Source organism: Empidonax traillii, unplaced genomic scaffold, assembly GCF_003031625.1.
Source record: "Empidonax traillii isolate 1590-97213 ecotype Southwest subspecies unplaced genomic scaffold, ASM303162v1 scaffold244:size1524873, whole genome shotgun sequence".
In the NCBI taxonomy this organism is placed as follows: domain Eukaryota; kingdom Metazoa; phylum Chordata; class Aves; order Passeriformes; family Tyrannidae; genus Empidonax; species Empidonax traillii.
The window spans coordinates 510,343-533,822 of NW_020955437.1; the positions used below are offsets into that span (position 1 = coordinate 510,343).

General features: G+C 42.4%; 1 protein-coding gene across 5 annotated transcripts in view; it reads left to right on the forward strand.

Annotated features, from left to right (window-relative positions):
- Positions 1-23,480, forward strand: part of CARS2 (cysteinyl-tRNA synthetase 2, mitochondrial) — a 43,972-nt gene that overhangs the window by 13,847 nt on the left and 6,645 nt on the right. For 4 of the 5 annotated variants that reach the window (XM_027888684.1, XM_027888685.1, XM_027888687.1 and 1 more), the window contains 9 exons: positions 1,512-1,583; positions 2,197-2,302; positions 3,030-3,113; positions 5,549-5,678; positions 8,369-8,502; positions 12,727-12,794; positions 15,401-15,467; positions 19,979-20,117; positions 22,108-22,231. In XM_027888684.1, the coding sequence (XP_027744485.1) occupies positions 1,512-1,583; positions 2,197-2,302; positions 3,030-3,113; positions 5,549-5,678; positions 8,369-8,502; positions 12,727-12,794; positions 15,401-15,467; positions 19,979-20,117; positions 22,108-22,231 (924 nt within the window). Of the gene's footprint in view, positions 1-1,511; positions 1,636-2,196; positions 2,303-3,029; positions 3,114-5,548; positions 5,679-8,368; positions 8,503-12,726; positions 12,795-15,400; positions 15,468-19,978; positions 20,118-22,107; positions 22,232-23,480 lie in introns of those variants that run through there. The other variant, XM_027888686.1, reaches the window with a different exon arrangement.

A 23,480-nucleotide genomic window follows, 5' to 3' on the forward strand; every position in this document is an offset into this window, starting at 1 on the left:
TTGGAGATTTTATGTTTGAGGAGGGGGAAGTGACATGTTGTTCTTAAAAGAACTTTTATTCAGTTCCTGCAGCCTTTGGTTCTATGAAGTAATCATTTTGTAACTTTTTCTGTGACTTTTTGAAATGCCTGCCCATCCATTTTGTTTGGATGGCCAAAGCCTCTACCTCACTAGCCTACTTTTGTTCAAACCTATGTACCTTAAGCATTACAGTGGTAGAATCAACATGCCTGAGCTTGTTCTTCATTCTCTGGTGGGGTTTATCTGGAGGAAATGTGAAAGTTGGATATATAGTCTATGATGAGCATGCTGCGTGCACTCAGTGGTCCTTTGAGAGAGAGAGATGACTCTCTGTGTGTTGAACATCCGTGTGGATGGGAGGAATTTCCCCGCTTCTTTCTATAGGCACCTTTTTTTCTCTGTTGATCAGAGAAGCAGTTGAGCTGTCTAGGGAGATGAATCCAGTCACTGGGGTCTGGAAGAGCACAGGTGTGCTGGTCTGTAAGTGTGTCTTTGTTTTCCAGTGCCAAGCATCTTCCTCATTTCATTGCTGGATAAACATCTGGACTGTCTTCACCAGAACTCCTGCCTTATCCAGGAGCTTGTTCAAATGGTGGTAGCCACCTGTGCTCTTAAAATCAGAACCCATAAGGATGCTCCAGTAATGAATTGGAAGTGATGAAATGGCATTTATGTTGTTAATGATCCAGTTCAGCTGTAGAGGCTGACAGTCTTCTCCCCAGCAGTTTATTCTCAGAGATGTAAAAGCGTGCATTTGAAGCACTTTGATACCATGCTTTACTTGCTAGGGCAGGCTTTGCTGTCATGCATCTTTCATTCCTTGGTCTGTTCTGAATATTTGAGAACAAGTACCTTATCATATACAAGTTTCCTTTCCTTTTGGGTTGCACTTTCTCACTACCTCTGCAAGAGGATCCTGTTTCTGTCCCATGAATGAGAAATGCAGAGAAGGTGCTTGAGAAACATTGGACTTGGCAAAGCGTGGGATTGACTTTCAGTATTGAGATCTATGAGTACCCACGATCTGCTGAAATAGCTTGTTTTTCTTAATCACTGAAAATTAATATCTTGTCTCATTCTGCAAGTCTCTGATCTATCTTTCTGACATATAGGTGGTATCAGTGTTTCCTGCCAGTAAGTTGAATGATTTCCATGTCCTATGTACTGTAGTATATTTTGTCACTGGAAATGGAAGACCCTCTCAAGAGGAAAAAAATGAGAGAGGGAAGGAGTTTGTTATTTTAGTCTTTGCTTGCTTTTCTCTTAAAAGATATGTGTTAATATTTTGGAAATTGAGAAGCGTAAATGAAATACTACTTTTAAGTTATTTATAACTTACATCTCCTCCCTGTGAATGTTAGATTAATAAGCCTTTCTGGCTCTACCCTGGGGGCTCTCTAAGTCTTCCAATTAGTTACTGATAAAAGATTGCCATATTTTATATTATTACTCTGATTTATGACTTACTAATCTACTACTCTCTTTTTCAGATGAATGTATCGCCAGTAGCTCTTGCTCGTTTTTATGAAGAAGACTTTAAACAAGATATGGCTGCCTTAAAGGTACAAATGCTCAAGAATACAAAATTAAGAGTATTTCTAAGCAATTATTTTGGTAAGGAATCTGATGTTGATAGTTTGACCTGAAAAAATAAATTTGTTGCTTTGGAAACTGATTACTGATTTACTTTTTCTTTTTTCTGGAAAGATACTGTATACCCATTTCCTATAACGAAATGGAGGAGGAGCAATCCTGAGTTTTGGAATGAACAAGTTAAATTTCTTTAAGAACAATTTTTTTCCCACATACAGTAGAGCCTTGGTTCACAAATATTACAAATTTACTATAATGCTGGAATAGCCTGATGGAAAGCATAGGAAATAACTAATCTTTCACTGACCAGGTGACTTTGCTTCTTTTCCAAAATGCTTTCCAGAGACATGGAGTAAGGCACTGGGAAAAACTGGGTTTTTTTTTTTCATCCCTCAAGTATTTTTTTCTGTTTATGTGTATTGTTTTAAATGCTGCTTATGATCTTTTTATGCTACTTGCAGCTTTTTTTTTTTTTTAAGATAAAATTGAGGAGAATGTTCTTTGAAGTTTGTTTCTTAGAGTAAAGGGACTCATGAGCATTGTGTTTCATTCAGATTAATGACATGTTACTCTTTCTTTAAGGTCCTCCCTCCTACAGTATATATGAGGGTGACTGACAATATTCCTCAGATAATTTCCTTTATAAAAACAATAATTGCTAATGGACAAGCTTACACAACCTCACAAGGTAAGACTTCGAGAAAGGTAACTCCTTGTTCAGCACATGTACAGGAAGTCATTGCTTTTAGTAGTCCTGTTTTGGAATCAGATGAGGTAACCTGTGCCAGGCCTTCCTTCTTTGATTAACAGGCAGGGTGTGAGCAACTTGTTTGTGATGACATGAGTGGGCAGAACAACTGTTATTCAATTTCTGAGTTAAATGTAGCTCATTACTTAATAGAATTGTTTACAATAACAAACTGCTGTCTGGGCTCCTGTGGGGAAGTCCTGGCCTGGTTTCTACAAGTGAGCTGGGGAAACCTCTTAGCTCTAAACAAGAGCTGTGTATCTCCGATGTGCAGTGAAAGATGTGTTTGTAAAGCACAGTGAGTGGATTTTTCTTTAGCCGAGCTGGTGGTTGGAGAAGGATTCGAGTGCATTGTAGCAGGAGTAGCAGTAGCTTGTGCTGCAGGCAGGGAGGGGATTACTAGTTGTGCACGGGCAGGGAAGAACCTGGGGAGATCTCCAGAACTGGAAGTTGTTCTATGTGTACAATGAGCGTGTGCACAGAGATTACTGAAAAGCTGGGTAACATGGAAACATCTGCTGCTACTTTTGCAGTATTTCTGAATTTCTAAATCAGAATTTAAAATGGGAGTTGAAGGGCGTTTTGTTTTGATTTCAGGGAAATGTTATCTTCTTCTCATCAATGTGCCCCATCTTTGCTATACAATTAAACACTTCTTTTCTATTAGGCAATGTTTATTTTGATGTTAACTCCTGGGGAAAAAGATATGGAGTATTAACTGCTATTAATCCTGATACCCAAGATGAAGCAGGTAAGTTCATGGCACCAATTTGTTTGTGTTAATGCATTGTTTGAACTTGTTTGTGTGTCTGTGAGTAAATTTTCATTCAACAGGCTGAAACATTTTTCTATCCTGTTGTGTATAGCTAACTTTCTGGTTAATTAGGACTGCACTGCTTTTGTTATTATTTTTTGAGGCACTCACTGTTGCCAGTGCCAGAGGAAACTTGGTCTCTTTTCATCCATGGTTCCCTCTATACCCATGTTCTGGCACCTTAGAACAATTAGTATTTTTAATCAATTTTAATGAAATACTTGGCAGTGATACATAGAAATTTCACAGTGAGGTGTTCTTGCTGGTGCAGTAGCCAGTCAAGGGTAAACACGGGGAAACCTCATCTACCATGTTGTTGTTGAGGCAGTTGCACAGGCAGTTGCACTCCTCTGATGAAGGATAACTGGATGAATTGCTTCCTTCTTTACTTGTCACTGGACTACTGCTAAGCAGCCCCTTTGTGTGAGGGGGAGCAATCTCTTGATAGGCTGTGCTAGAGCAGGCCTTTACCCTGGGCTGTGAGGTTTTTGCTGCAGGTCCTGCTCCGCAGGGTTGCTGAGCCTCCTTGTGGTTTCTGTAAGTTGGGTCTCATCAGGTCTCTGCGTTGGAAATGTTGATGCAGGCCTCCTGCATCCTTTTGTACACTGAAGTTCAATATTTCGTCATTGAAAAAAACTCTGCAATTACTGAAAATTCCTGGCAGGCTGATGCTCAGGTGAATTGCAGCCAGAACGTCTCACTGTTCTGCTCTGGAGTTGTTTCAGCATTACAGCTCACAGAGGGAATGCATTTTGTCAACAGTTATTTAGAGGCAATTACTGCCTGCAGAGGCAGCCAGCAGCCTCCTGGGCTGCACAGGGAAGAGCATTGCCAGCAGGTCAGTGGAGGTGATCCTTCTCTGCTCAGCGCTCTGGGACATGCCTGGGGTGCGGTTCTGTTGCTGGGCTCCCCAGTACCAGAGTGATGCGGGCGTATTGGAGAAAGGCCAGCAAAGGACCACAAATAAGATAGGAGTACTGGAGTATCTTCCATAAGAGAAAAAGCAGAGAGAGCTTGGACTGCTCAACCTGGAGAAGAGAATGCTTGGGTGAATCTTACCCATGTGTACATATACCTGATGGAGGGAGTAAAGCAGATGGAGCCAGGCTTTTCTCAGTGGAGCTTGATGACGGGACACGAGGTAGTAGGCACAACCTGAAACACGGGAAATTCCATTTAAAACTAAGAAAAGTCCTTGTTACTCTGAGGATGGTTATATAAACCATGCTGCTCAGAGAGGCTGTGGAGTCTCCATTCTTGGTGATAACCAAAACCCAACTGGACACCATCTTGGTGAGCCTGCTGTAGCTGATCCTGCCCTGAGCATGGGTTTGGATTAGTCTGTCTCCAGATGTGCCTTCCAGCCTCAACTGTGACTGATTACGTGTTTTACTCTAAAGTCACAACTAAATGTACTGATATTCTAAAGATTTTGACAGTTGTTTTGCTTACAACTGAGAAGTTGAAAAGTGCTCTTTTGTAGCAGTGCACTCAAAAAAAGGCAAAGGAGGGATAGAGTCAACACATAGTGATCAGCCAGAGCTTGGCAAACTAGTGGAAGAGCCAAGATAAAGATTCAGTTGATAAAACTAGGGTTATATTTCCGTCCCTGTAGTTCTTATGAATTTTGAATTCTGTGATTCCATATGTGAGGTCATGTTAGAAAAAAAATGCGGAGTCCAGAAAGATGCAGTTCTTTAGCTCCTGCCAGGGAGTGGTGTGTAATCAACAGGGGGTTAGGAGCCAGCAGAGGTGAACAATCCTGCAGTACTCTGGCAAAAACAACTGCATCCTTTCCTTGGCTGTGTAGTGAGGGAAGCAACAAGTATAGCTGGGGAGGAGGCCTTTGTAGAGAACTCATTGGTGAAAAGGGTAGTGAAAAGTTGCTACTGTCCAAGAATAGTTTTGATTCTTATCTCTGTGCACTTGGTTTTACGGAATCTGAAGCAAAAAGTACTTGTGTCCCAGAAAAAAAAAAAAAAAAGTGATTTTTTTTTTTGTTAATTTGTGTGTTTTGGTTTGGTTTTGTTACCTTTTCTGTTGCGGTGCAGTTTGTGGTGGGGAGGCTGGCTAATAAGTAACTAAATGAATGATACAAGTAACCAGGGAAGGCCAAAAGGACTGAAAGGATAGGATGTACTAAGGAATCTTGAGCCATCTTTTTAGCTTGTAAAAACCTATTTCAATATTCTTTTTTTTTCCAATGCTTCATTGGTCAACTGGAAGGGAGGGAAGTTGCAGTGAAAAGAAAGAGGTTGATTGAAGGGGATTAAAATCTGAGTAGTTCACTAAACACACATTTCCTCTTGCTTTCATTTGGTCATTTTTTTCTTTGAGACATATCCCATTAACAAATCACTTCTTTTTGGCAGTTGAATCTGATAAACGACACGGTAAAGATTTTGCCCTGTGGAAGGCTGCCAAGCCTCAGGAGCTATCTTGGGATTCTCCCTGGGGAAAAGGAAGACCTGGATGGCACATTGAGTGTTCCACAATATCGAGGTCAGATTTCTTGGATTTTAAATCAAGTGCTGTTTTTTGTTTTCAGTCACAGTACAATGGTAGCAGCAGTATTGAAAGGGTTTTCTGTTCACTAAATAGCACTGGTTTTAATGTGACCATTTAATGCAGTTTGGGATGTCACATGTGGCACAAATAAACTGCACTTCAACCTTATCACAGCTGTCTTGATAAGTTTTGGCACTTTCTCTTGAGTCAAACTTAGTGCAGGATCACACAGTTGATTAGCAAGTCTTTTAACTTGGACTGAATAACCAAAGATTTTGTGAAAGTTGTGGTACCCCTTTGATTTGCTTTCCTCCCCCTTCTAGCAGTCTCCATCAGACCTAGTTCAGCATGTAGTGCTGTGTCGGGAGGACAGGGCATGGGATTCCATCCTAGTTCCATATCCTGCTGGCCTTATCTTAACAGCAGTTGTGGATGTTCGTGCTAATAATCTTAAGTGGTTTTCATCTTCCTTTAAAAGTCAGCCACAATGTTAAATACTCTGTGACAGTATATTCTGTTGGCACTATGTAAATTGTACTTAGTAGTGTTTTGCTTGTAGCTGATTTAATGTAATTAGCTCTTAATTTAGAGTTTTATTTTTGCCACAGGAGAAAAAAATCTTCTCTCTTGGAAGATTGATAGCGGTACTTAGTTTTTCCTTAGTCTCAGATTTTTTTTTGAAAGCTAATAACAAATTTCTTAATTCTGACCCTGCGTAGTTTTAAGTTTTTGACCAAGGCTGAAAGGACATGGAACCAGCTGCTTTAGGTTCCTCTTTCATATGCTTTGCTGGAGCACCTGGAATTGTCAGTCATTACTACCTGCTTACAAAAAGCATTTATAAGGGCGATTTTCTACTACTGAAATAGTTTCAGTATAGAGAAGCAGTTCTTAAAGCAACTGAAGTGCCCAAAATCATCTTGTGTTTGAAGTACAACCTGTGACAGAAGTGCACAGATAAGAAATACCAATTACAAAATGGCCTGTCCACTAATGCAGTGCTGTTTGTAGTCTGCATTTCTTTCTGTAAAAATATATTTTACTGCAGCTGTATGAGGCTCCTGCCATGTAAATAAAAGCTGACCCATGCAGAGCATAAATGTAGTAATCTTGGACTGTGAGAAATGGAGAGCTTATTTTGCTAAGGCACTGAAAATATTTTGCTGTCCCAGTCAGCTGTCTAAGGACCATTTTAAGCAATACTTACTTAACCGTGTGTTTTGCCAGATATCTCAAAGCACTTTAACTAAGCTAGGGGAATTAATTTTGAAAAGTCTGTGAAGGTGAATGAGGAGATCTCTGGGCTATAGTGCAGCCCTGGAGGAGGGAACCAGCCGCTGTGACCCCCTCAGGTCTGATCTCTTCTCTGCAGTTTCCCTTGTGAGGCGGGCTGTTCCTCCTGCCCCTGAGCATTTGGCAGATCCATCTCTCCCTCTCTCCAGCTCCTCATGGTTTCGTTGGAGGAAACAGCAAGTGGCTGTTTCCTGTAGATGTGCCATCTCTGTAAATGGCACAAGGGAAGGCGAGAGCCAGTTCTAGAAAGATTTGTGTGTTAGCCAGTTTTGAAGTAGGCAGCAAGCAGAAGGGGATAAGCCTGGGAGATGGTGTCAGCCCATCTTCCCACCTGCCTGCCTGCCTTCCTGCCTTCCCCTCTTCTCTTTTCCTCCTGTGCCCCTACAGCTTCTGCAGAGCTATTATGAGCCACGGTGTTAGCAGAGTGTTTTGTCTCAAAAAGGGACAAAACTACTAATGTTTAGCCAGCCACCAGGAGCAACTTGTTAAGGTGAAGGCTGTGTGTGGGTGTGTGTGCACTGGAGGGGACACTATCCTTTATTTTCTATTTGTGTAGGCTGTGCATTTTTCCCTTCTTGAGCACCTCTGGTTTCTGGCAGTTAGGGTTGATTTACATCCCTGTGAGTAGGTGAGTGTTGTCTTTGTTCAACAGATGGGCAAAATAAAGTTGCTAACTTGCCCAGCATGACCTGGCAGGGACTGCCTGGAGCAGTGGACAGAGTGTAGCAGCCTTGACACTCCTGGTGTTTAACCTGCAAGTGTCTAAGGCTATCCTGTTTTAGACACACGAATACCTTACTGCCAGCCACCAGTGTTTGCAGAGAGGCCTGTGCCATGGCAAGCCCATGGGTGCCCCACACAGGTCCAGCAGCACTGCTGGGATATGAGAAATGGCCCTGGAAGATGAGAGGCACTGACACTTTGTTTTGACATTAGAACAATATAGGCCTGAGCATTTTCATTGTGACTGCACACAATATTGTCTGAATTCTTACAGAAAAGGTACAAGATAAGGAATAGTAATACCAAATTTACAGAAATGTTCACTGCTTCAAAGCTGTTAGGTTTGCATGTGAAGACAGCTGTCTGATGCTGAAACTGTAGCAGAACAAGGAAGGGGGACATCCTGCTTTCCATCCTTTAAACTAAGATAGAATAATAATTGCTTCTGCTAAGGAGGAGTAATTGTGGCCGGATATGGGTCCTGTCCATACAAGTTCGGCTGCAGTTTTGGTATCCGAGATATGCATAAAGTCTTGTTTTAAAACTGCACCTATTAAACTGTACACTTAAAATTTATTTATGTTGTTTCATCGTGTTCTTTTCTGCATTTCTTTTTACAAAAAGCTTTTGTAGTGTTCTACTTACCGATCAGGACAATATTGTTACAGTGCAGTGTTTGGAAAGCAGCTGGACATCCATACTGGTGGAATAGATCTTGCATTTCCTCACCACGAAAATGAAATAGCACAGTGTGAGGTGTATCATCAGTGTGAGCAATGGGGGAATTACTTTTTACATTCTGGTAAGTAAAATATTAATCACCTGAAAGGCCTGTGCAAATATAATGGTTTGGTTTTTTAGGTTTGGTGTTTTATGGTATGAAAACAGACGCTCTACTACAGTGACCTGACTAAGTAAAGAAACATAAATGTCAGTGAAACTTGAAACTTAATAAAAGAGTTATGGTGAAATATACCTGATTTTCATCTGGCAAAGTCTCTAAAAAGTAACAGTAGATGCAATACCCATGTACAGTGTTTATTCCTAACTAAAAGAGCTTTTTCCTGTAGAGTTTCATTCCATTTCATTTGAGTTTCTTCAAAATTTGAGAGTATTCTTTGATAGGCTTTCTTTCTTAATTGTATTTTGGCTCTAACAGTCCTGCAGAACTGTTTTGTAACAGTTCTGCAGGAGGAGGGTGAAAATAGTTTATATTTTCTATATGTATTTATGTAGTCTTCCTAAAACCAAAAATTCCTGCTGTCTTAGAACCAGAACCTGCAGTATCTGAAGGCAGGGAGTGGAGGTGGCAGGTGAGCAGGTAGCCCAATGTAACATTTTAAAAGCACTGAGAAAAGATTAAACTAGTCTTGTTCTCACATCTCTCAGCTGATTGTGGGCTTAAAAGTAAGTTTTTAGTAGCATGCAGAATAAAATAAATGAGTTTGTAAATACGGTGAAAAACTTTTAATGATGTTAAGAGAAAATATCTGTACTACTGGAAAACAAGAATGGAGAGAATGCTAAGATACATCAACTGATGAAGAAACAAAGCTCACGAAGTTGTGATCCTGCAGAGAAGTGTCTGAGCTGGGATGTTTTGTATGGTCTGAAATGTGGGTGAAGCCTTGCAGGCAGATGTTCTGCTGCAGCAACCAACCACTGTTCTGGGTGTGCAATTCATGTACCTGTAACTATTTACATTCTCCTGGAAACCTTTCTTTTATCCACCGGTAGCATTACACCTAGGGATGGATATTAGAAACAAGATTCATGCTGAGGACCAAGTGATGCTTTGGTCTGTGCTGGTCATGAGTGGTCAGTGAGGCTGCTGATGGGTGGAGACAGGGAGGTCTGTGACACCTGTGGGCTGCATAAAGACCAAGCTGCTCACTCCTGGGCTCTGTAGAAAAGTGGAGACATGGAATCCCATCACTGTGATCCCTTGTCCCTCTGTAGTGCCCTGACCTACTGCAGTGTCTCTCTGCTTTTCTGTGGAGTGTGGGTGACTTGGTATTGGTGTAGCCCTCAGATGTCACTGACCTTGTCTTTTCCCCCAAGGTGACCTTGCTGGCTTTGCCTGACTAAAATGTACAAAACTGTCTTTTGGTGTTCAGCATGTCTTACCACCTGGCATTGTGTAGAATTGCTTCTTGCTACCTTTGCACAACAGTGCTTCATTCAGTGAAGTTTGTGCTGTAGAGTACTTTGAACTACACTGTGTTCTGATGGTACTAGTGCTGTCCCCATTGATGGAAACCTGGAAATTTGTTCTTTCTATTGCAGTCATGGTGGTTCTGGATGGACAGCTGAAGTCAATAGAAGGTCAGGTTTAAGTGTGCAGTCTCTCTTTTTGCTGAACAGTACTTTGGGCAAGATGTCTCTGTGAGCTCTTGGAGCTGCTTCACTGAGTAGAAGAGCTGCAGAGTTAAGCCTGTGGCACACTGTGGGATTTACATGAGCTTTCATTTTTATATATTTGTACTGTATGGGATGAATATTGAATTCTAGTTTCAGTTCCCAGTGTAGAACGTGTTGTAAATCAATAGCAATTGTCCAGAGGCTGATGCATCCCTTCAGGGTGTGCTTTGTTCTTCAGGCACGTGGAATCCTCTGCACTTCCACTGAGATGCATTGGTTGCTGCCAAGGGGAGCCTTCTGTTGAAAAACAATGAATCTGACTTTTCAAGCTTGGAATTGAAACTATAGGGGAAAACTCTTTGCTACTAGCTAAATAGAGAGAAGTCAATTAAAAAAAAAAAAGAGGGAGAACTTAATTTTTGTTTGTACACTGAAGTTCTCTAGGAGCTGACAGATTACATTCATTAAATCAAAAAATTTTGCTGGAGGATGATGGCGTGAATTATTTAGGGCAGATGAACCAGCTTCAGAAACAATTTATTCTGCTAAAAGACTTCAGAATTTTGCAGGCTCAGAATTGGAGGAGCAATCCCCATTAGAGGAAGAAAATCCCTGCACTGTGGATAAATCTTCTTATAAGGACTTTATTTTTAGACTACTTGTACTCTGGGAAGACTGCCAAACTGAAGTTATGAAAATCCTTGTATTTTGTGATTCCTGAATGAAGTCATTCTAGGTACTGAAACTCTTGGAAGTGGAATATTAATTCAAATTCCGATGTTACCTGTACCTTTTTAGGAAAGCACAAGCTATTTTAAGCTTGGTTGCCCTAAGTTAAGTAAGTCAATATTTTAGGCACCTGTGCAAAAGGAAAAAAGTAATCATACCTAGGCTCTTCCCATTCTTCCAGGAGAATTTTGGCTGTGGGTTTTACTTGAGTTGCAAGAGCTGCAGATGTCTAATGTGTTCTTATTGAGCGTCCCAAGTTTAACGATGCAGTGGTGAAAGTGGTCTCACCAGGTGGCAGGCAGGACAAATACAGGGAAAGCAAGATTTTGGGTTGGATTCACGGATCCATGGAAGTCATGGATTTCTGCTGTAGCTGGTTCCACACTCTTAGGTCTTTCGATTCTTTTCTACTTTCCCTAGTGTGTTGTGCAAGCTTAAAATTCCAGGTAGTCAGGGTAGGACTGGAGGTAGCTGTTTTATGGTGAGTCCCTGCTGCTTTGAATCATTGTTAGAAATGGCTAAGAAGTGAAACCAGGTGCTTTTCACGTCGGTTTACCAGGCCTGAGTGTGTTGCTTTTGTATTCAGAAGAGTGTAATGAGGTTTTTATCCACTTTTGGAAGTGAGGGCATTCCAAACAAGGCTGCAAAAGCATCTCTGTGTGGAGAGTAGCACAAAATTCAGACAGCTGCATGGGCTGCTGAGCAAGAAACGCCACTTCTGCCACCACCTGTAAAAGCAGGAGCATGATTATACGTTGTCCTTGCAGAGCACTCAGGCATTGGTAACGCTGGGCTGCCAAATCTGAAAGGATGTAGAGTGCTGGTGGGGTATTACAGAGCAAGGAAAGTTCATGCTTAAAAAGCTCCCTCTATGTATGACTAAGTGCTGGATTCTGCAGATCATGGAAGTGCCTAAAAACTGCGTGCTAGTTGTGGGTGCTTGGTAGCTTACAGAATTACTCTATTATTAGGAGAGACCAATTAAGGCTTTTAACAACATTTCTGAGTAGTCTTTCAGTGGCAGCATGTTCAGCATCTCTCCGGTGCTGTGAATAATTCGTGCTTTCCATCAGCGGTGGTGCCGGCAAGCATGGATGAGACCTGGAAATGGGCAACCTCAGGCTATACTTCTCCTCTCTTGCTCGGATAGAACCTTCAGCCTGAGAGCCAAGCTCTACATACTCTCTTAAATGCAGTGTTACTACCTTTTTCCGGTACTATTGCCATAGTCCATGTGACTATTTGAAGTTGTAGGATACTCAGAGATCACATTTTAAAATAAACTCAATTAGGCATTTAAAGTCAAATTAGGCATTTTAGCTGCATCCCTCCCTCCTACTGCTTTTTCTCAGTCTCCCAAGACTAGAGAAGTAGAGGACACGCAGATAATTAATTTTGCATGTAAGATATTTTGAACTATAAAACTTTGCCCTATAAAACTATGGATTAAAAAAAATAATGTTAACAGCCACCAGCAAGTTATAAGTACAGAAAATTGTTTGAGTTTCAGGGATTTTTTTTAATATGAAATCACAGCAAAATCTCTAAAGGTCTTAACAATATGTCTGAGGAGTCAAGAGTAACAGGTAAGGTACTTGTTCTGTGAGGATTGAATGTCTTTGTTTGCTTGGTTTTATCAGTTTGCTATCAATTCTGAGCAGGGAGACTCATGGTGGTGGCGAGTTTTTTTAATGTTTTAAATTTCTGTTTTAAAATTGACCCGGTGGAAGTTGAGGATGGAGAGGTGTGCAGGACTGTAGACAAAGCTGTTGAAAAGTGTGACACACTGCATTGAAATGGCTGGCGTGTTTCCTCACAGCGTATGCTGCCTCCAGCGTTTCCAGGGTCTCGGTGCAGTCTTTCTCATTCGCTTCCCATTCAGAAGCACGCTTACTTGTCCTGATTAATCTCTTTTTTTGTTGTTGTTTTGTTTTAGGGCATTTGCATGTTAAAGGAAGTCAAGAAAAAATGTCGAAGTCATTGAAAAACTACATAACAATTAAGGTAATCTCTTCCTATTAATTGAAGCAAAGTATGTTTGTAATATGTAAATATTCATCACAGCCCTCTTTTGAGAAAACTTTGGAGTGTGTGCTTATGCTGCAGTAAAAGACCTGAAAGTGTTTCTCCAGCACTGATCTGTCTGTTATTGTGGATCTGGATGTAGGATACCTCCTGGCACTCAGGGTTTGCTTGGAACGATGGATCTCGCTGAGCTGTGAGCATTTGTGCCCAGTACCAGAGTCCTGCAATTATAGGTTTGCGGTTGGATTCGATGGTTACTAGGGTCTTTTCCAACCTGAATGATTCTGTTCTGTAGTGATGGGTTCTCACCTGTCTGCTTTTATTAGTGCTTGTGCTTTTGGGACTTAGAAAAGAGCAGACGTTTTCCCTCGTCCTGCTTTAGGTGAAGTGAGGCATAATGTCAGTGTTTTGTCAGGAAGCTCTTAGGCCACACTATGCCAGCGGTCTCTTGTATTAGCCTTTATTTTTATATCACAAGCTTTGTCCTCTCATACCCACAAGCCACTGTTTTACTGTGTCCCAAATTCTGGTGCAGCCCAGAGCAGGGATTCTTTGCCAGGTGTGTGTGATACAGCTGTGCTTGGCGCTGCTGTGGCTCCCGTGATGGCTGATGCCTATTGCTAGAACAGGGTAATTTCCTTCCTGTAGACAAAGCTTAGGAAGCTGCTTCAGCACATATGTTCCCCTTTGCCCTCTTGGAATACTTAATTAAAATCTCTTTAAAAGAAGTTCAATATGAGCTGCTTTATTTTTAAGTCTTCTGATGCTGTCTGGGTACAGTTAAACCCTGTTTCCCCACAGCTCACAATTTTCACAGAAATCTCATGAGTCTCAGCAGATGTTGTGGACAGAGTGGAGAAATGACTGCAAATGCAGTGTCTGAAGTTAAAATCCACGTACAAAAATGTTCCCTTCCATGTCCCCCATGGTGGGACTTGTGTTGAGATAACAAAGACTTCGGACCCGTCTCTCTTTCCTTGTGGGTCTCTGCTTTTCACGTCTGCCCTTACCCATGTCTGACAGGTATTAATCCTTCCCAGTAAATGATTTTCAGTCCAGCGAAACATTTTTTTTTTTTTCCTCTATAACTGCCTTGCGCTTTGAAAGTTAAGCCCTACAGGAAGTTTTTATGCCCGTGCCAAAAGAGAGGATGTCTGTCCAGGACAGACCTTTGGCCCACCTGCATCCCTGGCTGTCAACTGGGCAGAGCAGCCCTACATCACTTAGATCCAGCTGCCCTGTTTTCCCTCACCTCCTTGTACCCTACTCCAATTTTTTCTTTCCCTTTTTTTTGGTAACTATTAATTCTGACCCCCAAAATCAAACAGATTGTGATAACACAGGGCTAAGCAACCTGCTTTCAAAGAGCTGTGATACTTTCTCTGTTTTTAATGAAATGCAGAATTGTTTTTTCCAGTTTGGATGGTCCTTTCCCAAATTTGAATTTATGTCCATACTTTACTCATGTTCTACCTCTGTATATTAGTGTAAAGCTTCTGGGCACATTGGATACACTCATTTATATAGAGTTTATTTTAAAAAACTCACAACAAACAAACACCCACCAAAACCATCAGAATCTCTGTTCCTTGATTTTGACTGCCTCCATTTTTTTTATTTGTGCTTGAGATGCATCACATTGCTGATGCTGTGCTACCTTTAGTGTTCAGGCTGGTTTAGTCTGGTAGCAGAAGCCTTATTTCAAAATATGAAATTTAAGCAAATGACACTTTACATATTTTCTCGCTTGTACTGGCTTCTTACGATTTTTGATTTTCATGGCACTTCAGTGATCACCACCAGTTTGCAAATTAGAAAAAAAAAAAAAAAAAAAGAAGTGGGAATGCAGCATTCACAGTCAATCTGCCACAGTGTCCAGCCTTGCAGGGTTGGAAGTGATGGAATGTTTTGTCAGTGTACCTTCCAAACATTTAAATAGTTCTTTATACTATTAATGTAAGTTAATTATACCAGTAGTAATAATAATAATATTTTCCTGTTACTGGAGTAAATTATTTGTGACGCTAGATAAATATTAGAGTGAAATTAATTAGGCTTCAAAATTAATACATTTTTTTTTGTATATATTGCTAAGATTTATCTTTGCTTACTCCATGTTTTCCTTCATATTCTAGTCCTGCAAAGAAGTACACTTATTTTCTTTTTCACAAAATCTTTTTTTTCATAAAGTTTGCAGAGCTCAGGAGGTTTCCTTAACTGTAAGACTGTATTCCAGTTTTAGTCTGATAATTTCACTTTGGGTTTTTTTTGCAAAGGTCTTTATACAGTGTCTGTTTGATCGTAATAACAAAGTGGCTTTCACTGTCTTACCTTGGACATTGTGTATATATTTATATCGTGTATATATGTATGCATATTTATCTTAAATGTAAGTAGATTTTATTTAGTTTAGGCTTTAAACCAGTGTTAGAATTTAAAAATTTTTGCCTATCTTAAACTGCAAAGTTATGTTACTGTTCGTGTTAGTTTGTCTGAAATATGCTGTGAAACTAAAGTAAGGGGGTGGAACGGCTCCTGAAGAAATTGAATAATGCTAATGCTGTCTTTTTGTGCATGGAGTTTAGGATTTCCTGAAGAAATTTTCGTCAGATCAGTTCAGGATGTTTTGTTTGCGCGGCAGATACAGCTCAGGTAAGGACAAAGCCCATCTTTGTTGAGGTGGTGTTGTTCCTGGCCTTCCACACAGGCTTTCCAAGCTGGTGATGCGGAGGTGGAGCAAGCTCTCCCTGCGGGGCCTTGCAGTTCCCTTTCAGTGGGTGGAAAGGTTTTGGTGGTGCTCTGTGGGGCTGCTCTTTGGCTCGCATTTAGAAAAGCATCTTTCCTGAGCACAGTGCGTAACCATTCATCTAAATACCTTCCTGAGCTGCACTTAATTGTGACTCTCAGTTAATTGCACTTTCAGCTAATGAATTACCTCAGTCTCTGATTTGCATCTGCTGCAGTTACTTGTATTTCAGTCACGATCAGCTGGTTTTGGAGACATACCTAGGTGGAGCTTTGCCTTACATTCCCGTAGGGTATGATGAGGGCTCGCTAATAACTTTTTATTTCCCTGCTGTGTTCTCATTTTTTGTCCTGTGGAGTTACTGAGTATTCAGGCAGTTCTGTGGTGCAGTGCAGCTCGCTTACACCAGCACTTGGCAACCTAATGATCAGCTTAACCTGGCAGACCCTGCTGGTGGGGAGAAGTGTGGGAGATTTTGTCAGCTTCCTTATCTACTCTATGGTGCTTCCAGCAGGTAGATGATACTTTGAACTGGAAGAGGTTTTCACATGAATAGTGGTTTTACCAGTTTATTGGGGCCTGCCAAAAGCAGATAGTAATGTCCTCACCCCTGGCATGGCAAGGGAATGATGGGGCACGGGTGTGGATAAGGCTCTGGGGCTTTGCTAGTGTCCATCAGTGTGCTGCAAGCCTTTATAGATGTGGAGTCATTGGACGGAGAAGTTTTTTTGCTTGTTAATACCTCTAGCTGCTTGCAGGAGGCACCCATCTGATATTCCTGGTCGAGCCTCCCTCTCCTAGGACAGCTATAGGCATGAGGAGTGACCTGGATCCCTGAAATATATCAAAGAATGGGATAGTAAAGTGAGAGGTGGTTATTAACTTCCGACTTCCACCATGGTAGGAGGGGAGGAGTTCATCCAGTTGGGAGGTCTGCTGCAAAACAACATCCCCTTTGGGGGCAGGCAGTGGGTTGGTGGTGTGCCTGGCTGTTTTGGGATGATGCTGCAGGGCAGTGGCACCCCTGGCTGTTTCCTCTGGGTTGTCAGGAGTTGAAATATGCCATGGACACATAAAAATAGTTCCCTGGCTGTAGCTGGAGGCACTTGGGAGTCTTGAACAAATGTGTATTTAAAACAAAAGAAGGAAAAAGGATAACATCTACTACACTATCAGATATATGTATGCCATGTAAACAAGGGAGAGTTAAATGTCTGTTAATTCCTAAGCTTGCCTCAGGGCAAGGAATGTCGCTGGAGCCCTGTAGGGAGAGCTGCCTGCAGGCCTTCTCCACTGCACGTCAGCTGGCTGCATTTGAACCTCTTTGAGAAGGAGGTGACCTTTTTCTTGCATTAACTCTAGGTTAAACACCTTCCTGTGGTAAAAAAAGAGAGCTACCTGTGCAGATAGGGGCGGCTTTGATGAAAGGATACTGTGGTGGTTTATCAGAGCGTAGTGCCAGTAAGTCTGTTGGCTAGTGAGGGTTACTTGGAAGTCTGATGCGCTTGCACCTCCACCTTACGAGGTGTGTGTTATTACTGCCCAGTAAAGAGCCAGAGTCAGTCCCTGCTGAGGCTGTATTTACTGTGCTGCCTGTCAGTTTGTGTCCCTGCTATTAATTCACTTTGGTCTAAAGATAAGTTTACTGCTCTCCTGCTCATCTTGCTGTCTGCTCCTAAGTGTTTTTATAGAAGAGAGATCCCAAGCACCTTCTGTTTGTTTCTTAGAAGGTTTTTATAACCTAAACCTGTCAGCAATGGTTCCTGCCACCCCTGCCTGTTAAGGAAAGCGGTTTGTAAAATGCAGGTTTGGGGGATCAGGTGGTGCTGCCACACTCGTTGGATTGAACATGTAAAAGATTTTTGTAGGCTTTTGGGGAAGAGGAGAAAAGACAAAGAGAAGAGACTTTGATGGAGGACATCACCCTTCCACAGTGTGTTTCTGCTGGGGGTCCCCGTGCTCCTTCACCCTTTTTCAGGCTGGTGGGGCAGAGCTGCTCAGCACGAAGCTGAGCTCTGGGGGCACTGGTCATTATTTCGGCCTTTTGCTTTGGCTGATGCTTCTGGCTGTTCCCTTCTAGGCCTGAATCACCACCCTTTAATACACCTGAAAGAAAAGGTTGTTCCTAGGTACCATAGGCAGTAGCAAAGTGAAACACTCCACCAATGTGCCTGCCAGGTGCTTCTGGGTACAGCTTAAAAGGGGAGGTGCCATCTCTGAAGCCCTGTGGAACCCCCTTGTGAGGCAGTGCTTTTCCTTCTGCATCTCATCAGCAGTGGCTTCACTCTATGCATTGATGTGGAGGGGCTGTGAACCTGCTGCAGGCAGTGGGGTTCTAGCTCCAGAATGCTCTCCTGGTCACCAGAAAGCTCTGGTGATTTTGTGGACCTGAGTGAACTGCAATGTTTTGACCCCTCTGGTCTGTAATTACTTGTTGATGCTAATAAACATAGGTTTTTTTTTTACTTGGATGATGCAGTGATGATGCCCTCAGTGGCAAAGGAGGGAAGGAGTAGGGACTGTGGTGAAAGTCTATAGAGCTGGGCTTTCCCCTGCTGAGCTGTGGGTTTGCAGTGTCTGCAGGCAGTGGTTTAGGAGAATGCCCTGAATTGGGGATGAAGAATGGCTTTAATGAAAGCAGGCTTCATCAGGATAAACTCACATCAGGTATTCCTTGCAGAGTTCCTGTAACCAGGGTAATCACTTGAGTAATCCTAGAGTATATAAATGATCTCTCTCAATATCTCACTGTTTTCTAGAAGCCTGTACATTTGTCTTTTTAAAAACTGAGTAAAGCTTAATTTTAAAATCAGTAATAGGTTAATAAGGCAGTAATGCAGATTTTTAATTACACACAAGTGAAAAATCTGTCAAATTCAGGTCCAGGCTTGTGCCTTAGTTATACTGGGGTAAATCCTAAGGAGAGTGGTTTTAACAGTTGAGCTTCCTTGGAATTTGGGCTAACTGAACTGAGATCAGGTCTCACATCCAGCTACTTCTGCCCTCTTAAATCTGTCCCCTTGCTAAGACAGTCTGCCCTAAGGTGTCTGGGCAGCGTTGGGTGATTGCACAAAGCAGTTGACTGTAGGGTGAGCTGAGGTGAGATTGTTGTGGATGATGCTCAGTGCTGATGAGATTAGGAATATGCTGCAAGATGTAGTTTGGACGTACTTATTGCAGAGGTCTGGTATAAAATGTTGAAGCAATATGGCACTGGCAACATATGGCTCCGATGTGATATTGTGGAAAGGAATTAATTTAAATTTAGTCTTGTCCTAGGTGGACACAGCTTCCACCACAGTCATGGGAGCTCTCTTGTGTGGGGTCCAAGAGCTCTTCTATAGAAAACTGCACATTACTGTACAAATTTAAAGAAAACCCTCCTGCTGATAGCAGCTCACAGTAGAAATGAGAGGGAGCCAGTCTAGCACCTGCACTTCTGAGGGCGCAGGCAGGCAGAGAGGAGCCTGCTGAACTCATAGCCAGCAGGAGTGGATGCTGGTTGTTCCCAAAGTGGAATTGTCTGCTGAAGCGGAGTTCAGCTGAATGCAGTGTAGGGGTTGTCGGTGTGCATGGATGCCTGGTTAGTGGTGTGGCTAATGTTGTTTTTCCGGTTGGAGGAAGAGAAGCACTGTAGGGTTAGGGTGCAGCAGATCTCATCATAAAGCAGAGCTTTGCTTGGGATGCAGTGAATCATTTACTTTATGGTTTTATCTTTCCTTCCAGTGACTTTAAGAGGTGTGATGGATCCCATCCCAGACATGCCCTTATGGGTTTCAGCAGTTTGTATTTTCTCTAGTAGTTGCTTTTGCAAACTGGTGTGGTCAGTTGAGCTTTGATATTGTGAAGGAATTGTATATTTAGTGAAGAAGGTAGGCCACAAAATTTAAGGTCCATCTAGATTTTAGATGTTGGTGAAGCAGACCTTTAACTCTTAAAGGTTAAGCCTGGATTCCTCACAGAGTCAGTAGTGAGGGTTACGCCTCTTTGGAGGTCTCCAAATACAGACTATGTCTACCTAAATTAGGAACAAAATTAAGAGGTGTGTACTTCCATTTTAAATCTAGGGAAATGCTTAGAAATATATTAAATCCTAAAGCTTTGGATTAATAACTTTGCAGAGAGATTCAGTAATGGGGAAAAAATTTAAAGTCGAACAGTGGTTGCTTCAGTCAACTAACAAATTCAATTTCTAGAGTCAGTCTGATACTTTTCCCATTGGTAATACTTTGTCATATGTGGTGATTGGTTTTATATTGATTTAATTCACCTAGTGTCCATGAAGAATGTGCAATTAATGGTAAGAAAAGTTTGCTATACAAATAATAACAAAATTTTCCTTCATCTCAAAATACTGTTCCTATGTATGACAGACAACATTATCTTCATCATAATGCCTTATTTCTTTTTTTCTTAGCAGTGGAATTCAGTGACAAGAGCATGGATGATGCAAAGAACCTTCTTCAGGCAACCTCCTCATTTATTACAGATGCAAATGCATATATAAAAGGACAGCTGGTGTGTGACCCTATTAGAGAAGACATACTGTGGGAACGGTAAGAGCACCTCCTGTATCTTAAAGGTTGGGATTATTTGAGCAGTACTCTGCTGACAGGCTCAGAGGGCTGACCAGTGTTCTGACTTCTGTTTAAGAAGCAGGACAAGAGGGACTGTGCATCAGTCTTCCTTTCCAGCCTTCACCAAGGGCAGCTTTTTTTTCTTCTCTTTCTAGCCAACTGCCTTTCATTATAGTCCACTACACTTAGTTCATTGTGTTTTTAAAATCTGCGTTATTTATCTCGTGTGGCTGTCCTAATACAGGCATCTTTGCCCTCTTGGGTGATGTAGAAGGCAAAGCTATGGCAGTTGTGAGGGTACCCAGCTCATAAGGAGAGGTCAGTGCATTAGCAACTGGAGGAGAAAGAGAACGACTGAAGAGTAACACACCTTGGGCACATGAACTCGAAATCGAGCTGGCTGGCACTGTGGTGTGCAGCAGAGGAGAGAAGGGGTTACTAACGAAGTGTCCAGGGGCAGGGATGTCACAGGAATTGTGAACCTGACAGGGGTGAGGAGACTCTTCTTTGGAGTCCCTTATGGAAACCAGATCATATTCCAGGACTGAGATGTGCTCTGTGATGAGTGCAAAGCTGAGAGGAGGACACAGTGCTCTGGAGTCAGGGTGGGAGGGCTGTTGAGTGCCCTGAAACAAGGTAAGTGCAGGCAGCTCTGGGATGCAGCATCAGAGGGGAAATGGTCTGTGCTGTAGAAGTGAGAGGCAGCTGCCTTGTGTGCCAAGCACCTCACTGGGGGGGAAGCTTGTGGCTGCACTGACTAAGGCTTGGAAAGGGCATTGGAGCATGTTGCAGGGAAGTGAAGTTGAATTAACTTGCTGTGGTATTTGGCAAAAGCAAATCCTTCAGCAGGAGGCTGCAGGAGATCTGTTGGTGAGAGATAAAGCTGAGAAACCCGAGGAAGTTGAAATGGATTGTCAGTAGGGGATGTGTGGGAAGGCGCAACTTGTATATTTGTAGGTGTAAAAACAACCAATATGTAACAAAGCTCTTAATTAGGAAAGTGTTGGATACTCAGTGGAGAGGGGGAAACTTGCAGGAAAGAGGAATGAATTAGGACAGCAGCCATCTGATATCTGAGGGGAGGCAAGCATTCTACACAGAAACATTCAGAAACAGCCAAAAAAGTTTCAGGAGAGCCCTAGACAGACACTAGGATAGTTTGGGGTTCCCCAGCTAACCCTGCTCCTTGAGCTTTATTGGGAAACAGCATCCTTGGGTCAGTGCTGTCGAGTTCTGGTTCGCCTGGCTGTGTATGAGAACTCGCTGCCAGCAGCTGTTTGCAGCTCCCCATTTATTCCTGCTGCTCTCCTCATCCCCCTGCTGAGAGTGGCTGCAGCAGGTGGCACTGGTTCTGCAGGGATGAGTGCTGGTTGCCTGCTGGCTTTTGGGGCTGTGTATGCAAATGGTTCTTCCATCTGGCCCAAGGCAAGTGGAGTCCCAGGGCTGGGATTGGAATCACCTGGGAAATGAGGAAGAGGTGCCTGATTCTGAGCTGGATCTTGCCAACAGGATTCCTAGCCACCCCCAAGACAGCTCTCTTGCCAGGCACTGGAGTGATGCCTGTGACGTGGCTTTGGAAGAGAAGCGTGCTGTTAGCATGATAAATGGGCTGCTGGAAAAAAACCCAGAACTTAGCAAGATTTTCGATGTGCTTAATATCAACCTCATTTTCCATCTGTTTTAAAATGATTACAGCAAACTTTGCTCTGTTGTTGTTGGTTCTTGTGATTAACCATGTGTATTTATTGAATGGATGTAACACTTCGGATTTCGACACGTGTCAAGTTTTTTCCCTCACAGCTGAAAGATGTATTCTCCCTGATCAGTGTAGCATTGCCCATCACAGGACAGCTAGGAAGGAGGTGACAGTGTCCTTTCAATGACTCCCTCTAGCTGAATAGCTGATGAATTCAGAGTTCTGCTGGCATCTTGTTTGTCTTATCTTAAATGTTACCTTTTCTTCTTGAAGGCTAGCCAACACAAAAGTAACCGTGAAGGCTGCGTTTGCAGATGACTTTGACACCTCCAGGGCTGTTGCAGCAATTATGGACCTCATTCACCATGGCAACAGACAGCTTAAGGCTGTTACTAAGGTAACCCATTAGGATACAGAGATCAGAAAATGACAGCTGTCCACTGTCCTACTGTTTAATGCAGACAGATTAGTTTATTGTTCACATAAGAAACCAGCAGAAACAAAGCTCCATAAATTGTTGACCTTAATGGAGCCTATTTGTCCTGACCCTATCACAGGAATTGTGCATGGATATTGTTTTGTGCTTCGTTGTGTCCAGAGGATGTTTCTTTCCTGCTGCCCTATATTATTTATACCTAAGGCTTTTGAAAGGCCTGAAGCCACTGTGGCATGCTGCTAATTTTAGTGTTCTTACTCTGCTTCTTCGCTTAATATCCATGCACAGAAATTAACCTAAATTGGGAAATGGGGGTGGGGGCTTCCTGCAGGGGCTTTGGCAGACAACCCCATATGCACGGGGCAGTCCTGGGGACGAGCTCAGGGTTGGGGACTGAGTGGATTCTGCTGTCTGTAACTTGTGGCATCAGCATTACTGCATGAGTCTGTCTTCAGATGACTTTTGGAGAATTGAGACCCTGTTATGATCTCTTGATGCTGACCCAAACAAGGCAGCTGGAAAGGACAAGACCTGAGTGATAAACACAATCTAAAGCCCTTGTGGGTCTCCATTTACCAACAGCTCCCTCTGTCACTCAAGGCAAGCACCTCAGTTTTGTTGCTGCGCTCCTTGATTGCTGGTGTCATCTGTTCACCATGTTTGTGCTGTAAAAGAAACGTTCAGTACATGGTAATAACTGATTTTAAGAGAGAATTGGCCTGTTGATTGAGAAATCCTGCCTCCTGCTGGTCCTCTTTCGGCATTGGCTTTAAATTCTGCCCTTAGCCTTTTACAAAAGCACTTTTACAAAATAACTCTCTAAGCAAATTCGCTCCTAAATACAAGTAACCTCATTTAGTCAGTCGTTTCTTGTTCTCCCCCAAATTCCTCCTGCCAATTCTTTTGCTGAGAATGGGATAGGGTATTTGTGGGGCAGCTGCCTCTGATTTCTGGTTGGGGTGGTGGAGCTTTTCTGGGTACAGCCCAGATGTCCGAGTGTTCCCTGTTACTGGCACTGTCTGTAATTTTTCTTCTTAAGAGCTGGGAGTAAATCCACATAAGTACTTATTCCTCTCTTTAACCTTCTTGTCATTCTTAGCTGAGTTAGCATGTTCCTGTTTCTTTGTCTCAGTGGCCTGCTCCAGCTCCTCCCAGTTCAGATCTTCCACATATTTTAGGTTATGGTTTATGTTAGGCCCTAACGAAGATG